The sequence below is a fragment of the Labrus mixtus genome, chromosome 16 (genome assembly GCF_963584025.1).
Source record: "Labrus mixtus chromosome 16, fLabMix1.1, whole genome shotgun sequence".
In the NCBI taxonomy this organism is placed as follows: Eukaryota; Metazoa; Chordata; class Actinopteri; order Labriformes; family Labridae; genus Labrus; species Labrus mixtus.
In genome coordinates this window covers 8,978,167-8,991,177 of record NC_083627.1, presented here as the reverse complement: position 1 = coordinate 8,991,177, position 13,011 = coordinate 8,978,167, and the positions used below count along the sequence as shown (strand labels likewise).

Here is a 13,011-nt window from a genome sequence, read left to right as displayed (position 1 = left end):
GAGGGCGACATCTACTGGATCAAAAAGTCGCACATACTTCCTTTAAACTAAATGTGACAAATTACAAAGTACTGTTGGAGGAAACTCTTGAACTTCAGCCGCTCTTCAAATGGAGGTTGGTGCTCTCAGAGAAGGACCTTTGACATTCATGTTATAATTCAATGGACTCCTTCAATGGGGGAAACCAAAGGAAGAATCGGAGCACACAAGTCACTTAAGACAAAATGATTTTGGTTGTAAAGGACTAACGTTTCGATACAGTTTCTGAGGAAGGAAGTCCTTAGCCTTAAGTGACTCGTGTGCTCCAGACAGTACTTTCTTTGAGAGAGTCTGAGAGAGAATGAGTCCTTTGAAATATAATTTGAAAAACAAATTACAAGTCATGACCAAAGCTGTAACTTAAGGCAGGCAAAAAGCGCACTGTCCACTCCACTCTGATCCTCCTGTTTGTGAGAAAATCCCGTTTGATTAGAGGTCATTTCCTTTGTGCAGCTGGCTTCATTACAGCTTTGAATGCCGGATAAACATCTGAAATGTCTAAAGAGTGTGTTCAGAGACACAATTCACTGTTTGTCAGCGTCTCTTTGCAGATGTATTTATGAACTGAGAATAAAAGGCTATACTTCAGTCATTCACAGCAGCACAAAGTCTTTTTCCTAAGGCCTGTGAATCATTCTGTTTACGCTCACAACATCGCTCAGTGTTACTGCAGGCCCCGAGACGTTGCTGTAAATGCACCTTTTTTTTATCCGTGTTTATTGTTTGTTAAAATGCACAAGCTTTAACTCTGGTACATAATTTGAGAAACACTCTAAAGAGGGAGAGTGGACTCCAAAAAGGAAACAGTCACTTAAAAATCATGTTTACTACACAAGACCAAAACGGATATCCAATGAAAAGGATGAAGCACAAGTCGGTATAAACTTAGAAGATGCCTACCATACAATGCAAACTGCTTTTAAACACATTTTATTAATCTCAAGATGTCTACAGAGACACAGACTTTTTTTTTTTTTTTTTGCAAAGACTGGGGATCTTGCAGTGTTGTTCACAAGATTTAAACTAGCTTCCAATTGAGATATTTACCATTCATCCATCAGGTGGAAATTAAGAAGGAGATAAAATGAACAATGAAGCAAAAAAAGACGCAGATTTTTGTTACAGCTGTGTGCAGTAGTTTATATTATATTACTATATTCGCTAGGTTCGCAATACAAGTTAAGCAAGGCATTTCTTCCTTCCTCCAACAAATGAACTGGAGCAAGCAGCTAGTCCCTCAATGCTTACCATCCACCTGTTTTGCTGCTTCCTGTTTTTTGTTGTTGAGGAACTATTCATTGTTAAATGAAAAGAAACCTTGTTTTTTAAAGCAAACCTGAAGCAACCTTTAAAAAACCCAAAACTGAGAGAGGCCGCTGTAGACCAGCAACTACTGTTTTCTTCAAGGTCCAATTAGAACTTTTTGTCAAAGGAGTCTGGTGGATTTAAAGAAAAATGACTTAAAAACAGTATGTGGCTCTTTCTGTAATGTTGACAGACACTGGGAATAAAAATCTGACCCAGTTTGTGCTACATGAAAACACTTACGTTGACTTACTCTGATGCTTCATGTTGCAGATGTTACAGCCTCTCTCCCACTGCTGTCTTCTGTTGCAAAACCAAAACTGTTTGTTTCTTTTGGTCATTAAGATCCAAAATATCAATAAAAAAATTATCAAATGCATTCACCTTGGGGCGTGAGCTGATACCAGCTGTCATTGGGCGAGAGGCGGGGTTACACCCTGGACTGTTAATCAGCCAATCACAGGCCTGACATATAGAGAAAACTAGACACACTCACATTCACACCTATGGACAATTTTAGTCACCAGTTAACGTAACAAGCATGTCTTTGGACCGTGGGAGGAAGCCGGAGTACCCGGAGAGAACCCACACATGCACGGGGAGAACATGCAAACTCCACACAGAGAGGCTCCTGTCCGTGGGGATTCGAACCAGGAACTTCCTCGCTTACCACTGCACCCCCGTGCAGCCCAAGTTATATAGTTTCCACAGAAAATGGCCTCCTTATCAATATAGAACAGTATCTTCATCAGAGATCTAGAAACCAGAAATGTTGGGAAACTCAAGTTTATGAAAACTTTATTCCATTAATTCAGTTCTGACCATTAACGGTTTTGGTAATACTTACACGCTACTCGCTGGCTAAGTTCATAAACACAGTGACATGGCTGAAAAGAAGTCCAATTAGAGCCGAAACATGTTCAGTCTGCAGATCACACAGAGACCTGAACCCTGCCTGCACTCATGAAGACCAGAGCCAGCTCAAGACCTGAGGCCAGATTCTTATTCTCACTTCTTCAAAGACTTGTCGTTGCATTAGACCAATATTAAGGCTGTTATTTTAATATTCCAAAAATGTTCAGAGCAGCTGCTGTGTTTATTCCAAGCTGCACACAGCAGGTAAACACAGACTGTTTATTTCTCATCTGAGCTGAACGGCTTAACGTTCATAAACCCTGCGTTAGCTTCGTAAACTCACATGATGACTTCAAACGCCTCAACTGACAGACTAGTGCAAAACATTCACACTGTGAACTGATCGTTCTTTCATTTATAACCATTATTATAATGCACTTTATGCTCTAATGTCTTTTAGAATTGATATTAAGATTATTTTATTGTTTTTTTAAATATCTTAATGGTCTTGCTCCCACCTATTTATCCCACTTGCTTTTATCTTATGAGCCCACCAGAGCCCTCAGGTCTTCTGGAAGTGGTCTTTTAGTTGTTCCAAGTGTCCAAACTAAAACCTACGGTGAGGCATCTTCTTATTACCACGGCCCCCGTCAGTGGAACAATTTACCTGGAGACGTGAGGGCAGAACACAATGTAAACATTTTTAAAAGCAAGCTCAAGACCTACCTTTTTAGTCTAGCTTTTAACTGAATCAGATTTTATCTAGTTTTATTACATTTTTACCCTCCTGTGTTTCCTCATTAAGAATTAATAATAGTGTTTCCTCAGTCTGTCAGTACCTGTTTTTATAGTAGTAGTAGTTATTTTACCTTAGTTTTTGGAGGGAGTCATGTTGTTGCTGTTTGATTTATGTTGTTGTAAAAGCACTTTGTTATACATTGTTGTATGAAAAGTGCTATACAAATAGATTTTGATTGATTGATAATGCCTTGTGCGTTTGAATTCAGTGTATACATGTTTTTTTCTTCACAGACTGAATCATTTTAGTAATAGGGAACAATAAGAAAGTGTCAAAGAGACCTACAAACAACCCTAAATTTAAGAAAACAAGAGAATGAGGTTGGTTAAAGCAACAATATGTTACTTTTCCCCGGTCAGCCGCTTTCAGCACTTTGTTACTTTGACAGCGAAATGAGCGATGTAGTCTCGAGTAAGGAAAAGTGCGTACAGCTTTACATCAGTGGTTCACACACACACCAGCCTTCAGCTATAACAAAGCCAGTCTGTCTGATACAATGGCTGAGGCTAAGAGGACGGTGACGGATACAGCTTAAAATAGAAAGAGAGAGAGTGACCGAGCGAGAGCAGAGTGTACATCCCTGTATCGTGCATTGTTTCCAATTCAGTTAGCAACTTCAGAAGCTATGGTGTGTTAAGATAAAAAGCGTACTGAAATTCTCTCATCCAGACATGTCAGGAAAATAAAAGCTGCCTCTTCATTATTTCATTTCATCCTTCAGAGTAGCTACAGATTCATCTGTTTCTGGTGAGTCTCAGTTTAACTGTAAATAGTAAGTTACACAGAGGCTTCACTCTGGCTTACTTAAGCAGTATGAAACTGATTTCTTGTGATTTACTTCAATAAGCAGGGCTTAAGCTTGCTGAAATAACATCATGATGCAGATTTGTAAAAGGTTTGGCGACTGGAGATCGGATTGGATGGATCCATCATTGATGATGCCTTACAGGACGTCAGGAAAAATTAACTCTGCTTGTATTTTTGATGAAACATCATCAAACAGATGTGGTGTGCTCAATCTAAAATGTTTGATGTCACTATGGTAGACGTCCTTCTTTCTTCTTTTGCTCTCCATACAGACTTCTCATACTAAAAGCCAGACCTCCAGAAACAGATTCTGCATTTCATTTACAGATTTTTTTGGATTCTAACAGGATTACACCTGGCAGAGATATCTATACACATTGTTTTGTCTGCAGCTAATGATAGAAGTAGATCATGCATGAGCCCTGTTTGTCCCTCCTCGTCTCTGATTAGATTTGCAGTAGAGATTAGGTTTTTGATCTAGAGGCAATGATGTTACAAAAGTCAACGGATTTATTATGAATCACTGCAGCTATGAGCATGCAGTCAAAATATCATGCTTATTTGTCATGTAGCATGAAAGATAGGTTGCAGCAGACATACATGCACAGACGTGAAATTCTACTTTAAAACTGGTATTCAAAGTTGAAAACGAGAGCACGCAGAAGCTATTGCAGGATTCGGAATCAAAGGCCTTAAAATCAACAAACTGATGATTCATTCTCACCTGAGCTCACACATCACCTCCCTGGAGAAAAAAATCCTCCCTTAATCCCTCTCTGCTCTCAAATACTTAACTTTCCTCCCTTTCATCTGCCATTTCATCTCCTCCTTTCCTCTCTCTGGTGCCTTACGGTACTTTTACCTCCACTTTTCCCCCATTCCTTTTCCTAAGTCTTCATTCCTCCCATCCCTATAGCTCCCTCTCCAGTCTGAGTGTGTGTCGGGTTATGGACCATATATCTGTATCAATGGCACCTCTGGCTTCAAACCACTCAGTGCTACCTGTCACAGCTCTGTTTCTGCATCCCGTCATTGCCAAAGCATCCCACTGACACTGTTAGGCTCATTATCTCAGGGCCCGGCTCGGCTCGGCTCGGCTCAGCACAGCTCAGCGTATTCACAACAACAATCCTGCCAGTGTGTCTGCGAGCTCCGGTTTATGGAGCCTATTTACTGTGTAAGTGTGACACATATAGAGCAGAGTGAGGAGATCATTAGCAGCCGTCTGTGCAAAGTAGCTGCCTCGTCATCCCCTGGCGTCTTACCCTTTATTTCCTTGTGTGTGTGTGTGTGTGTGTGTGCTGCAGAACTCGAGTGCAGACCACCGCGTGAGGCTGGACCTGGGCCTGTGGGACAAGTTCAGTGAGCTGGCCACTAAGTGCATTATCAAGATCGTGGAATTTGCCAAACGAGTGCCTGGCTTCACGGCGCTGACCATCGCGGACCAGATCACGCTCCTGAAAGCTGCCTGCCTGGACATTCTGGTGGGTGCTTGTGCTTTTCTTTTTACAAAACGGAACCAACTTCCTGTTTAGGAGATTAGACGTGTCTCTCCGTTGCCGAAGTTTGCAGCATTTTGATGCTTTTTTGTTTTGCAAAGTTGGTAGAAAACTCAGAGCTACAGTTTCTGACATGCTTGGTTAAAAATTCATACAATTACCACCTCATGAAACATCTAGACTGCTTATGTAAAACAGTGTTTTTTTTAAATTTTGACAGGGAAACCAGAGACTCAGATAGGCTCTAGATTATTGTTGTTTTTACTGACTGGAAAAAAGGACGAACATTGAAATATTTACTGAACAACTTGAACACAATCCGTAGTACAGCCCTACGGCACAATAGGAGAAACACCTGTTTGACTGGATGGGAACTTTAAAGAGAAGTAACGGGAACACCAGAAAGTAAGGGACATTTAACAACAATCTAACGGTTCCAAAGTTCAAGAAGATATTTCCATGTTTACTTTATTCTTTCTTCATTAATTTCCTTTGAGCGATGAATAAATATGAATATCTATAGTCATCGCCCAACTTGGCATTCATAATATTTTAAGTGGAAATGTGTAAATATGTGCCGGTGTTACCTGTATAGCTGCAGACTTTATGACGAGTGGATGAATCCTCTTGTTTCAACAGTGAAGCCAATGAGGAAGTGCCTTAAACTAGCATCTTTGCTAGTGACCTATTACTGCAGTTTCGAGAAACTGGTCTGACTTCTCGGTTGATTTATTACCCCGGTGAACATATTCGTCATGAGTTTATGATACCATACCATATGATGCTGTTAAATACACGTTTCTGTTCTCTTGGGGATATTTGTCATTGACTCCAGCGCTGCACACAAGCAGCTGCCTCTACAGTTGAATCAATAATAAATCAAAACAACGTAAACAAAGATCAGCATGTAAACAGAGAAGCGCAGCAACATCATGTTTTCACATTCACACACATTGAACAAGATCAGCATAGAAAACAAAACATATAAGAAAAATGTTAAAGTCTCAATCTTAAATTTCAAGCCTTCTTCGGCGCATCGTGATGTCCATTCTGTAAACTTGAATTCAACACAGTCACATCGAGTATGCTTTAGGGCGGGACTTCCTCGTGATTGATTGATAAGTAAGTGAGTAAGTAAGACTTTGTTTATATAGCACTTTTAAAACACTTAGTTACAAAGTGCTTCACAGATAAAAGCAATCAAACCATTTATACAGTGAGAATTTTTTTTTACATAAATGAATCACAAAGTCGAACAAGCCAAGGTTAAGAAGAAGGAAACACACACAAAAGAGTACAAAAGAGGCACAAGAAAGGGTTTAGGGGTTACATGAAGGCTCGTCTGTACAGGTGAGTTCTTAGATGCTTCTTGAAACAGTCCAAAGATTCTGCTGATCTGAAGGTGTGTGGGAGTTGATTCCAAAGAGTGGGGGCTAAAACAGCGAAGGCACGACCACCTTTTGTTTCATAATTAGAGCGGGGGAGGGAAAGAAGCCCAGGATTGGACGATCTGAGTAGACGAGGGGTGGAATATGGTACGAGGGGGTCCGAAATGTAGCCGGACAACTCTTGTCCACATATAGTCACTTTTGGTGCCAAATAACCACGGGGGTATAGCACCGAACATGCCAACACAGATAGTTTAGCAATGTCTACTTTTGTACAGTTAAAGTCCACAGCTGATGTCCCAAATCCAAAATGTTTGAATACTTTGGAGTTCAGACTGCGGCCAAAGGAATCTCCAAAAAAAAAACGTTGGGGTCTTGGTATACTTTCATTTCACGTTTGAGTCACACAGAGTCCCAGTCTCTTTCCTGCTTTTTTATGTACATTCGTCATCAGACTGTGAACTAGTTTACAAGAGTTAGTCTAAGATACACAGTTTAGATGCTTCTTCAGTGGAGTCTGAACTCTAAAATATTCAGTGATGAGCTAAAAACCTTCCCTGAACTGTTCACAGCGGTGTCGGTTATATAAACACACCTCTTTTACACATCAGGAAGTTTCCTTCTTGATAGTGTTTATTTTCTTATTTCACTCTTGTTGTTCTGTAAGAATCCATCGACTGTGTTGGTGAATCGATAGCCTTAGATCTACAAGGTTTAACCTCAAGCTCAGCTCCCATTAGAGCAATCCTCAAACCTCATTGGTTGACCTACTCGGCTGGCCAATAAAAATCAAGAAAATCCGTTGAATTGATCACGCCAGTCAATTAGATTCTTCATGAGGAGTAGCCGTCTGAAGCAGAGATTAGATTGCACACGCATTTTTCACATGGGTCAGTCTGTCGCTCTGTGTTTGTTAATGTCGCCGAGTGTTTTTTTTTTTAATGGAGATCAGATGTGGAAACATCTGTGGAGCCGGCCGGCTGGATGTTTGTTTGTTTATTATGTGGGAGTTGTTAAGTGGAGCAATGTCCTGTACTAATGCAGCCTCTGTAATGAGATGGAAAAAAAAAAGGTGAATGGCTGCGTCTCTTCCTCTCTTGTCTCGCTGTTGTCGACCAATTAAATTATGCTTCATGGCTCAGAGACAGAGGAAGGAAGAGAAAGTGGGAAGATAGGCTTGTTATGCCTCATCAAGACCATTTTTGAACTGATGAACAAATCAGTTTGACTCTGAGGAGGAGTATACTAGTAATATAACCAACCAGATATTCACTATCTCATGCTGCATTTAACTTCTGGAAGTTCAAATTAAATACAGGCTGTGTTGTCATGTTAGTGTAAACTTGCCTGGCCTGAGACTTGAGAGGCGTGTAAAGAGCTGAGCTATGAGTACAATAACAAAGTGAGCCGTATTGACATTTATCGTAATATATTATTTAAAATCAATTCCAAATATGGGGGGCCATATAGCCTAGCGGTTATGTCACGCGTCTCATGTACAGAGGCTATAGTCGTCTTTGCAGCCACGTTGGGTTCGACACCGACGGCGACCGGCGCCCTTTGCTGCATGTCACCCCCAACTCTCTCCTCCCAACAGTGCTGCTCCTGGATTCAGAAGGAGCTGAGAGCTGATCTGCTACTTTGGTCAGCTCCGCTAGCGCCTGATAACTTAAGATCGAGCACTCGGCTGAATAAAACATTTTTTTATAGAATAATACTTTATTGATCCCCAGAGGGGAAATTGGGGATGTTATGTTGTTAAAGCCAATAAAATTGGTGTGATGATGTTGTGAAATGAAAGAGAAAATAGTTGGCTATTTTAAATCTATGACGATTGGACTGATGAGCAGTAATATTTATTTATCAGGCTAAACAATGTTTTGTTGCTTTGTGTGCTCTTCATCTTTGTTGTTGGAAAATGTAGCTAGTGTTTGTTGACCCTGTACCGCACTACTTGGTCAATAAAGCGTCTAAGCTGCTGAAAAGTGGGGCGCTGGTGGTGCAGTGCTTTGTGTGCACAACCCATGTACGGAGGATATAATAATAATAATGATAATAAATTAGATTTATATAGCGCTTTTCTAAATACTCAAAGACGCTTTGACAGGAAACAACAAAAAAAACAAAGCAAAAACTAAGAGAACAATACAAAATAGAAATAGTGTCAAGGGAAGAGGATGAGAGTCAGTGGTTGTAGGCGGTGATGAAAAGATGGGTTTTTAGGGATTTCTTGTAGGAAGTGAGTGTGGGGGAGTCTCTGATGTTTTTAGGGAGAGAGTTCCAGAGGGTGGGAGCTGCAATGGAGAAGGCCCTGTCCCCCCAGGACCGAAGGTTGGTCCTGCAGGGGGGGGACAGGAGGTCTGCGGTATCCACAGACCTGAGAGTGCGGGTGGGAGTGTGTCGGTGGAGGAGCTCAGACAGGTAGGGGGGGGAGCCAGGTTGTGGAGGGCTTTGTAGGTGATGATGAGGAGTTAGAAGTGGATACGCTGGGGGATGGGGAGCCAGTGGAGGTCATGAAGGACCGATGTCATGGTGATGAAGAGGTCATGAAGAATGATGTGATCTCGGGTGCGGGAGTGTGTGAGTCCAATGTAGTCCTCCTTTTTGCCTTCATTAGATAGGACAGCTGAGGACAGACAGGAAATGTTGGGAGAAGAGAGTGGGGGATGACATGCGGCAAAGGCCTTAGGTTGGATTTGAACCCAAGGCCGCAACGAGGACCACATCTTCTGCACATGGGACGCCCAACATAACCGCTAGGCTATCCCGCACCCCACACTTTCAGTTTTTTAACATAAATAAACAAGATGAGAAAAATAATCTCATCCCCTCCAACTTTCCCCCACAAATATCTGACCCCATTGGACTACTCACTACGCAAGGGACTATAACCTCTGTACATGTGGCGCACAATATAACCACTTGGCTACCGACGCCCTACTAGCGCTGCTTTTTGAAACACTGCTGACAGCCAGTGCTTCTTTTAAAAAGAATATACAGAATATGAGATTGTATCTTTTTTAATTAAACATTCTTCAGCATAAACTCTTAATTCACAGCTCACAAAAACTTTATAAAGATTGCCCTAATTCATATCAAACCTGCCAAGTCTGCATCAAAGTTTGAAATAAATTTAAATTTTCAACCCACTTCGGCAAACAAGCGTTTCTCAGACAGAAGTTTCGCTCCTGACGGAGTGAGCAGCAGCCAACCACTAAAAGAAGCTTGCAGATAGCTGTCTCACATTGTTGTAATATCCGGCAGACCGCTAAAGTTTCCTTTGCTCTAGTTCTCGTCACCCCTTCATGTGGAGCAGAAACACTTTTGAGGAAAAAAAAAAAAAGTCTGAGTCAAAGAGAGTTTGCACATGAAGGCAGCGCTCCTCCGGTGTCTGGGCTGACGTCAGCGCCACGTTGTCGGGCTTTAAACACGGAGCAGACACGTCGTGAGACCTCTTTGATTCTGCTCCATTTCCAGACGTTCGGCTGCATCAACCCAAATCTACCATTATGTAACCGACAAAAATAGAAGCATGGCTTATTTTCACTGTGATGATTATGCAAGTCTCAAGTCTGCAGCAGTTGGTTTCATACTTCAGGAAAAGGAGATGAAATGATGTCTGCTGAGAAGTTTGGAAACACATTCAGAAGAGTGACACACTAAAGTTAACTTTCTCAAACAGTCTGCTGTAATGTTACTTAAGGTAATGTGTGCTATGTAGCTAATCGGCTACATTTAATGCTAATGCACCTGCTTGTTATTACTCTTAGTGAAAGTGCTTTTAATGTACTTTATAAGGCAGCATTTAGAAAGAGAGAATAAGAGTTCCCAGCTATACAGGCCCTCAGTATGACTGACTTTGTTAAGGTTAAATATATTTTATTAATTTAAATTTATGAGTTTTATTTTTTGAATTTTATATACTTTATTGATCCCGTAGGAAGTTCTGGTTTACTCTCTGTTATTGAGACATGCTTCTCACACACAAAGGCCTGAAACACACACATGCACAAACAGGATCTGTGGACATGTATTAGTGGAGAGATGTCAGAGTGGGGCTTCACACTGCTAAACACAGGGAGCACATCAGAGTGATTTGGGGTTTGGTGCCTTGCTCAAGGGCACCTCGGCAGTACTCAGGAAGTGACCCGGCACCTCTCCAGCTACCAGACTAACTGGTACCATATTATGGTCTGCATCAGGACTTGACTAGGCGAGCCTCTGTTTCCCAACCCAAGTCCCTACAGACTGAGCTACTTTCTTAACAAACCGTTACATGGCGCCCGCCTGTCAATCAGGTCAGCTACGCGCCTAACTATGGATAACACGTATCGTTCATAAAATCAATGATGACACTAATCAGACCTTTTCCGTTTTTTCTACCAGGCTGTAAACATGTTTATTTATGCTGTAAAAACTGCTTTTTTGCCAGTCATGTGACTTCCTGGGTTCCTGGAGCCAGCCAAGTGGACACTCGACGTACTGCAGGATTTTGTACTTCCGCATTGGCTTCATTTTAAAAGATTTGAGGTTGCCATTTGTATTTAACCAGCGCTGTGGGCCTAAAACAACAAAAATATTAACAATTAGTTTAACCGACTAGTAATACTGGTGCCAACTACCAGGGGTGGTGAGATTGTTCCTATAATTGTTCAATTTTTAAATGGTAATGGGAAAATGGTTCCAGGTGTTAAAATGCCAGAATGATCCTTTACCAATCACAGCTGCAGACATGGTTTAACATCTCATAACTGCACATTTATAAATGTACAACCTGGCAACATTTTCCTATTCCTCTTGTTACTGGCTTATAACTGATATCTGTATGATGTGACTAATTGTATACTCACTGATAACGCACGACTTCATAGAGGGTGTCCTTTTAGGGAATAAACACTCTGAGAAGGTTGTGTTATTTGCTCTTAAAGGACAAACGAGAGACAATTGAAAATTGAGAGAGGAGCTGGCACAGGGTACAAGATGATCTGCATGTGGGTGAGGGAATACAAATGAATGATTAATGCATGAAGATGCATATTTATGTGAGGTGTAAATGTAAAATAGCTTCATCAGATCAACCTGGTTAAATGAATGCTGATGTAAATGAGGATCAGTGTGCGCTGCATACAGTGTCAGTGATAATGCATGGGCTGTGGAGTTTGTGTTGACTCAGTCATACTTGTCAGATGTGACAGAGCAGTGAACTGAACTCCCAGAGACTCAGAGGTGAGAAGTTGAAGGCCGGCTGTGATGACTTTCTGGCTCTCGCTCAGCCATCAACATCCGCTCACCAGCACAATTCTGTGGTGAAGGGCGTACGTATTGTGCACGAGGGCTGGGTGAGGGAGTGTCAGAGTGAAAGATCAAACACTGTGTGTGTGTGTGTGTGTGTGTGTGTTTGTGTGTGTGTGTGTGTGTGCGTGTGTGAGAGCGAGCGCAGGCCTGGCCAGCCGGTGCGAGTCACCGCCAGTAGCCATGTTTTATTCTGTTTCATGTTGCAGACACGCCTGCCACTCACTGTCAGAGCCAGCCCACTCAAATAGCTTCAAAGAGCTTCACATCAGCATCAGTGGCTTCATTAGGTGTACACACACACACACATGCAGTGCAGCAGGGTACACAGAGGTTATTCTCTATGAGTGAGTGGAAGGTCATTGTTTTTTTTTTTTTGCATGCTGGTTTTTATTGCTCTATATGGAAACTTGTCAGACTTGGTTCAGATTTGGGACACAGACTCTCACACTTGAGTCTGACTTCCCCAAATTAGCGGTCAGTCATGTTCTGTATGTTTGGGGGCTAATACTCTGAAAATGAAAGCTTATAAGACTTTAAAGTTGTAAAGAAATTATCAGATGTTTAAGGTCTTTTTAAAACAGAAAAACCTTCCATTCATTGTCAAGCATTGGCAACTTTTAAAGGATCACTCATGAGGTCATTTTATGGAAAACATAAAAAATGTTGATGGCTCATCCTGCACATTGAAGTAATACTTTTTTCTATCTATTTTTTTACACTTTATCAAATGGATATGTGCCTTCCACTCTCATCCAGGCAGGTTGCCCCATGAACCATGGAGTTGCTTTTCCTCTGACTCAATTGTTAGTTTGGTGTTTTTGGTGGGGAAGCAGCAGAATATAGTTTGTGTCCTCATCACTGCATGCAGATTTATTTTACATGCCGACATTTGAGGAGTGATGAGATAATATCGTTAACCCTCTAGTCGGAGCCTGCAGGTGCATGTCGGGGAGGGGGTGGTGGGTCTGGCAGTATAAGCACAGTAGTGGTATGTCAAAAGGCACTGACAGAGCAGAGGGAGAGA

The 13,011-nt window shown here is 41.6% G+C and overlaps 1 protein-coding gene across 1 annotated transcript in view; it reads left to right on the top strand.

The window, feature by feature from the left end:
- Positions 1–13,011, top strand: part of LOC132990763 (retinoic acid receptor beta-like) — a 74,870-nt gene that overhangs the window by 50,109 nt on the left and 11,750 nt on the right. Inside the window, exon 5 of the mRNA XM_061059163.1 lies at positions 5,113–5,289. Coding sequence (XP_060915146.1) covers positions 5,113–5,289 — 177 coding nt within the window. The remainder of the gene's footprint in view (positions 1–5,112; positions 5,290–13,011) is intronic.